Source organism: Octodon degus, unplaced genomic scaffold, assembly GCF_000260255.1.
Source record: "Octodon degus isolate 3935 unplaced genomic scaffold, OctDeg1.0 scaffold00212, whole genome shotgun sequence".
Classification (NCBI taxonomy): domain Eukaryota; kingdom Metazoa; phylum Chordata; class Mammalia; order Rodentia; family Octodontidae; genus Octodon; species Octodon degus.
Window position 1 is genome coordinate 2,670,436 of NW_004524788.1, and position 7,819 is coordinate 2,678,254.

General features: G+C 36.3%; 1 protein-coding gene across 2 annotated transcripts in view; it reads right to left on the reverse strand.

The window, feature by feature from the left end:
• Window positions 1-7,819, reverse strand: part of Crebrf (CREB3 regulatory factor) — a 70,951-nt gene that overhangs the window by 33,347 nt on the left and 29,785 nt on the right. For both annotated transcript variants that reach the window (XM_004644837.2, XM_023705041.1), the window contains exon 2: window positions 1,550-1,739. In XM_004644837.2, the coding sequence (XP_004644894.1) occupies window positions 1,550-1,558 (9 nt within the window). In that variant the 5' untranslated portion in view covers window positions 1,559-1,739. The remainder of the gene's footprint in view (window positions 1-1,549; window positions 1,740-7,819) is intronic.

Here is a 7,819-nt window from a genome sequence, read left to right on the forward strand (position 1 = left end):
CTCTCTCTCTCTCTCTCTCTCTCTCTCTCTCTCCTCTGTTTACATTTCAACATGTATCTATATCATTCCTACAGTGGCTCAAATAATAGGGAGGCCTCACTCTAAAATCTACCTGGAGTGAGGGACTACGATGAGGAAGAATAATTTTTTTTCCTTGTGATTTTACTTTTCTCTCCAAGTTTCTGGAGAAAATTTTTTAAATGCTATCATTGCCCTCTATTCTTCTATTTACATTGCTTCTATTTACCATGAGGTAGACTTTTCATGTGATACTTCCCATCTCATTTCTGTTTTTCTTTATTTCCCTAGTCCTTCCAAGCCTATAGGACCTTTCTTTCTAGAAAATTGTAGCTTGAGGAAAAAAAGTTGTATAATTCTAAATTCAAGTATTTTATAAACGGCAAACTAAATCTTGTTTGTGTAAGAAGTCTAAAAGAGGACATACAATCTATTTAAGGATTAGGGTAGAGGGAATTTTTGCTCTTTCCCATATCTGCAAGCCCACCTCTCTGACTCCCCAGACTGTCTCAAGAAGCTGTTGAATCCCAGTGCTTGGGACAGTTCTATATGACCCTACATCAAAGTCCCTGTCAACTCACTATTTCTGTTTCTCCCCAACTGGGAAGGACTAAGTGCTAACTACTGGAAGGAGAAGAAAAGCAGTCTGGACAAGCAGAATGGGCACTAATATTTATTGTTTTAATGATAACCTCCAAACCAAACTGACCAAAGTAAATGCTATACTACAATCATTCATAGACATGTTTTTCAAGGGAGTATGTGAGAGTGTGTGTGTGTGTGAGTGTGACAGAGAGATAAGGGTGTGAGGCTGAAGTTCCCCACTGTTTCCTTTTACTCGTAAACCAGTGCTGTCCAGAGCCAGATACAGACAGGTGGATTTTAGGGCTAGTGATTATGAGTACCTGGCTACTCTCCAGAAACTAACCCCAAGGTCCAGCTTCTTACATCTGGGGGCTGACCAGTGAATGCCCACACCTGAAAACTCAAGCAAGATTTATTACCACCAGGCTCTGTTTTTTAATTGAAAGAGGCAATTCAGAACACAAAAGCAGAGTAACTTTAGCCCCTACTCGTCTTTCCTAGTAGAAACCTGTTTTAAACTGTCATAAATAGAAGGAGAGTGGGAAACAAGAAGTCACAGAAGATGGAAAAGGGCTTACTGTGGCAAGCTAATTTTGAGGGACTAAGGCTAGTAGATCTACCCACCTTCTGACCTACTTATTCACTTTGCTTGATGTATCAAATTCATCAAAGTTTAAAGCTGTCACAAATGCAAAAAATACAAGGAAAAGGAATGGAAGAAAGGACAGGTACTAGAAGTTAGTTGAGATCAGAAACAAGAGTGGTATGTTAGGGCTGGGGACACAGCTCAGTTGCATAAGCACTTGCCTGGCAAGCACAAGGTTCTGAGTTTGATCCCTAGTATTAAAAAAGAGTAATGTGTTTAAAATCAGAGAATTTACAAAACTATTAATATTGACTTTCAAGAAAAAAAAAAAAACCTTTGCATCTATTCTGTATGATTTACCTGAGGCATTTCCAAGCCCAGATCCTGTGTGTCCAATTCCAAACTTCTTTTATTTCTTGTTTGTAAATTCCTTTCCAGCTTTACTTTAATTCCAAGATGATTTTCACAGTAAAGAGCAGGTTTCCCCAGAATCCTTCAATTTAACTGATTAGATCACTGCTTTTTTTCTTTTTAATTATTCTGTGCAATTCTGTCAAACAACACAGAGTAACTTCACTATGTGTCACTGAAAACAAGTTAACCTTTTAAAAACAAGAACAAAGAATACTTTAAACAGTAAGTCTTATAGGTTACATTTTCAAAAATGTAGTCATGTCTTGATACCAATTATTGTGAGATTCACCATTTTTCATTTGTTTGCATATAAAACAGGATTGGTCAATAATAACTAGTTGGTAACATTTTTCAAAACCACCCTGACCAAATGACCAAATGGCATATCTTCATCTTTCCTGTGATCTGAAACATACAGTTAATCATTTACTTTATGTTTCTTATGAGGAAATATCTCAATATTAATTCCATCTATTGTATACTTATTACTGCTAAATTAAAATTATATTTTATTAACTCTATAAAATAGTAATACCTAATATACTAAAATTTAATATATCCTCTACACTAAATAAAATCATACTTCTAAATTAGTACTTTGCCCAATATCATCAACCCAGAAATGTTAGAAATCCAAAAATCTTGTATGTCAATCCTACTACTATAACAGAAACCTTAAGAATGTGTCTCAGCAAACTGATTTTATAAGCCTCCAGGCAATCCTGATCCTTCCCTAAAGTTTTGAGGACTGCTGCCCAAACCTTCCTCTTATGCAGTAAAGTGTCATTTTCTCAAATGTAGAGTTCATTTAAATGTGCTTCCCGTAGTTCTCACATTCTCTGAGCTAAAGTGGTAGGTAAATACAATTTCAAAGAACTCTTGCTAAATAAATAAAAGACTAAGTAACTGTTCTATTTAATCAAATTAATAAATGGACTACAATTTGTATTTCCTGGCTTCTCATTTACAGTAAGCTCCCATTCTCAGAAAACTGAGCAGGCCTAAAAAACAGTACCTAGTGTTGAGGTTGGCCCCAGAAACAATAAAACAATTTAAGCAGATTGATCTCAGCATCCATCAAAGGCAAGTTCTTGCTCAGAAGACTGCATGCCTTGGTCCTGCTTCTGAAATGCAGTCACAGGCCTAACTCTTCTCTTGATTCTAGTGAGAAGATCGGTAATCTTTTCAAGACTTATTACCTAGACCCCAAGAAGGCATTTAATTCAAGTCACATATTTGACAAAGTGCAATCTTGACTTATACATCTTTTTCCCCCCATAATTTTATTGATAAACAAATAGCAATAAGACAGTTTCAAATCAAATTGGTAGGACAATTTCAATAATTAACACATTGCATACATTCCTCCCAGTGGTTAATTGCTGTACAAGATGCGGACATGATATCCTATTTACAAACATCATTAGAACAAATCACTCTATTCATTAAGAAAATGTAACTATATATCTATCCTAACCACTTTGAATACAGATACAAAATGGACATTCATCTGTATACCCTTTTTTTGTTAAGTTCCGTTATTTGAATATTATAGGTGTGTAAACTCAGCAAAGTAATCTAAAAGAGTTCAGTTGTCCATAATAGCATTGGGTCTTCTGCTTCACTGGCAATGTCAGACATTGTTGACTTGAGTCCCCTACAGCCCAACATATATTTTGTTTTTATACTTTTCTGCTGGATGGTTAAGACCAATCAGGACCTATGCAACAAGAGTTGTAACTTTTGATTCTGATAAGTTCAGTGAAATCCCCTCAGGATTTATCCTGAGATCCTGTACCTCAGATTGTAGAACCTTTGTCAGTGTCAGCCATGTGGATGAGTCACGGCCATTGCTTGGCCAATGTGCTCTCTGTGAAAGCCTGAGAGAATGTTTTCTCTCCATGTGACTCTCCTTAGGTACACTCTACATCATTGATCACTTTCCTCTTTGGCCCCATAATCTCCTTGATCAGAAAATTTGGGACACTACCGAGTCACATGATGTAACAGTACAAGTTCTCATATGTTCTGAGTCTTACTTGACCTTGGAAGGCTAGGGCCAAAATGTTGGCTTTCCTTGCAGCCCTTCTTTTTCTCTAATTTGGTCTGCAAACTTAGATTGTTAAACATCCAGAAGACAAGCTTATTGTTATTACCATACAACTTAGGCTGTTAAGCTTAGCCTCACTATCTGTCTGCATATCAAACATCTTAGGCATAATATGGGACAGGTATTTTTCATTAAGTATTGATATGTTGAACTTTTAAGTCCCTACAGAATATGATAAAAAAAATTTAAAATTTAGAATGTATTTTAAAAATAGGCATAAAGAATTATATACTTCTTATGTTTACACTTAAGTCCAAAAATCTCACCATATACAACCTTGAAGCAGGACAGTCCCACAATATTCATTTTCCTGTCTCTTGCTTTCATTCACCACCCCCTTCTTTTTGAACAGACTTATATATCTTTAGGAGAAAGGTCTGATATCCTTTAAAAACTGAAAGGAGACTGAGGCAGGAGGATTGAGACCAGCCTGGGCTATATAATGAGTTCAAGGCTAGCCTGAATTATATAGTAAAATTTTGTCTTTAAAAAATTAAAAATAAAAACTGAAAATTTATCTTTGTCAGCAACAGTATTATGGGCTCAAACCAGCCTCCATTCTATTCAACATGTACTTACTAGTATCTACCAGAGATAACTATCTGCCAGCAGCTTAGTTCATCAGGGAAACAATGAATTTAAATAGCTTTCACTTGCAAACTATACAACATTGAGTAAGAATCTTTCTAAACTTCATTTATCTAATCTTTAGAGAAGTTGGGAATCATGACAAAACCTGTAACCTTTGGGAGGCTAAGGAGGATAACTGAAAATTTGAGGCCACCCTGAACTACACAGTGAGATTTTCTCTAAAAGAAAAAAAAATAAAAAACACAAAAATAAAGCAAAACAAAACATGCAGGAAAGGGTAAAGAGATAAGGGAGAGCAGAAGTGATCAAATACATTGTCTGCATATATGAACCTGCCAAAATGAAACAATAAAAAATTAACAAATAATTTGAAATATATAATTAAACACTAGCTGGAAAAACAAAAAAGATTCTCTTGTGACTAGAGTTAAATCATGAAACATATCCAAACATTTCTTTGAAATGTTATTTTAAAACATCAAAACAAACATCATTTAATGTAGTTAGCAAAACAAAAACAAACACAACCACTTTTTTGGGAGATAAGAGATCTGATTCCAGTTTTGACTTCATAATTAAAACTAAAAAGCTTCATGAATCAAAGCAAATTACTGAAGTTTATGCCTTAGCTCCTAGATCTGAGATCTAAGTAATTATCTTAACTCTGTAATACGGATGCTATGAGAAATTTTTTTTTTTTTTTTTTTTTTTTTCGGAACTGGGGATTGAACTCAGTCCCTTGCACTTGCCAGGGAAGCGCTTATTTCACTGAGCCATCTCCCCAGCCCTGCTATGAGAATTTATGAGATTACTAGGAAGTAATAATAAAATATGAAAAAGTGGTTATCAACAAGTGTATTTTGCCAATGCCTTATTTATTCCATACATAGTCCAGCTCAGAAACTCAACATCTGTGATAGTTTTTAATAGCAAGGCTAAACGTTTTAAAAGGTGTTGCTTCCCCAAACATGGTATACACTAAGTAAACGGTTGGTTTGTTCACTTGGGTACTGAAGGTCCTAAAAGTTGCTTCTTTTAAAGTCTCTCAAATAGGACTGGGGGAAGACCAATTCTACTCCAAGTAATGGGACCATTTTCAGTAATAAAAACTCTCTCAAGTCTCTAAAATTAATGATCCCAGTTCACCACAAATAATCCTTATCCTCAACAGCTTTCACCCATTTCCCAGAAATGCTGAATATTGTTCCAAATATTTATTGTGAAATAACAACAAAATTTCCATCCAAAAAGAGTAAAAATAAAATAAAAGCTTTGGTAGCAATTACTACTACACAGCATCTTCTATACTGATACACTGCTGCAAAGCTATTATGTACCTGGGAGCCATATATAAAAAGGACTTAAATGCTTAGGTGACAGAACAGCAGAGAAAACTGTAACAGCTTGCTTTTCAGGACGACTTCACACTTTTTCAGGCTTACGAATATACATATTTTACTTCAAGCCATCATATTAAAATTCAACAACAATGTTTTGTGTTGGTGCAAATCTGTAATCCCAGCTGGCAGGAAGCTGAAGCAGGAAAATTTTAAGGTCAAAGCTAGGCTGGACTTGAATTTAGCAAGACTCAGCCTCAAAACGGAAAGGGAAAATACCTGTTCCATATTATGCCTAAGATGTTTTATATGCAGACAGATAGTGAGGTTAAGCTTAACAGCCTAAGTTGTATGGTAATAACAATAAGCTTGTCTTCTGTTTGTTTGCTTGCTTTTGTGGAACTGGGGATTGAACTCAGGTCCTTGTGCTTGCCAGGGAAGTGCTTATTCCACTGAGCCATTTCCCCAGCCCAAGCTTGTCTTCTGGATGGTTAACAACCTAAGTTTGCAGACCAAAATTAGAGAAAAAGGAGGGCTGCAAGGAAAGCCAACTTTTTGGCCCTAGCCTTCTACGGTCAATTAAGACTCAGGACATATGAGAACTTGTACTGTAACATCATGTAACTCAGTAGTGTCCCAAATTTTCTGATCAAGGAGATTATGGGGCCAAAGAGGAACGTGATCGATGATGTACAGTGTGCCTAAGGAGAGTCACATGGAGAGAAAACATTCTCTCAGGCTTTCACAGAGAGCACATTGAACACGACTCATCCACATGGCTGACACTGACAAAGGTTCTACAATCTGAGGTACAGGATCTCAGGATAAATCCTGATAGGATATCACTGACCTTATCAGACCCAAAAGCTACAACTTTTGTTGCATAAGTCCTGCTTTACCTTGGTCTTAACCATCCAGCAGAAAAGTATAAAAACGAAATATAAGAAGTAAAGCCATGCTGTTATGTTGAGCTGTAGGGGACTCAGGTCAACAATTTCTGACATGGCCCATCAAGCGGAAGACCCAATACTATTATGGGATACTGGACTCTTTGAGAATATTTTGCTGAGTTTACACACCTATAATATTCAAATAACGGAACTTAACAAAAAAAAGGTATACAGATGAATGTCCATTTTGTAGCTGTATATTCAAAGTGCTTAGGATAGATATATAGTTACATTCTCTTAGTGAATAAAGGAATTTGTTCTAATGGTGTTTGTAAATAGGATATCATGTCCGCATGTTGTACAGCAATTAACCACTAGGAAGAATGTATGCAATGTGTTAATTATTGAAACTATCCTACCAATAAAAAAAAAAAAAAAAAAAAAGGAAAGGGAGGGGAAGAAAAGGGAAGGGAGAGGAAAGGGAGAGGGAGAGGGGAGGCAAGGGGAGGAAAAAGGGGGGAGGGGACGAAAGGGGAGGGGAAAAAAGCAACAGTGATCCAATTTCCATGATAACGGTGAAATATTTGTTCTAAGGTCAGCAATATACTGTAAGTTGTTTGGTTTTTTTTTTTTTTTTTTTTTTTTTTTGCGGAACCAAGGATTGAACTCAGGCCCTTGCGCTGGCCAGGGAAGCACTTATTCTACTGATCCATCTCCCCAGTCCAACATTTGTTCTAAGGAATCTTACTCAAATGAGTGGTGAGGTCTAGAAAACACTATAAACATTGTCTATTGCATTTACTGCAGGAATTCTTAGAAACTTTAAGGTGCTGTTTACATTATAAATCACAAGAGGTAAACAAAGCAGATCATTTCCAAATTTGACCATAAAAACCTTCCACCCTTCCCTGAAGTCTAATTTCTTCCAAGGAGAGTTGAAAAACAGTGAAAGAATAAATTTCCCAAGCAGTTACTTCCTTTTTTTCACAGCACTGGCTCATCAGTTCCCAATACAATTCTGAGGGTTTCTCAAGAGAAAATGAACTGTGGTCCACCAGACATAACATTCACCAGTAGATTTGCTGTTCCTAGGATGCATTAAAAATCATAACAACACCTCTTAAGCATGAGAAAACACTCCTGAAACAGAGGAACTCTGTTGCAATGAGGAGCAAACTATTAACTTTAAAGTTGCAATGGTACAATTTGAAGAGAGCTACAGTTTTTATTTCTTTCATGGCCTTTCCTATCAGGTCGGACTGTCTGTGTGTGTGTGTGTGTGTGTGTG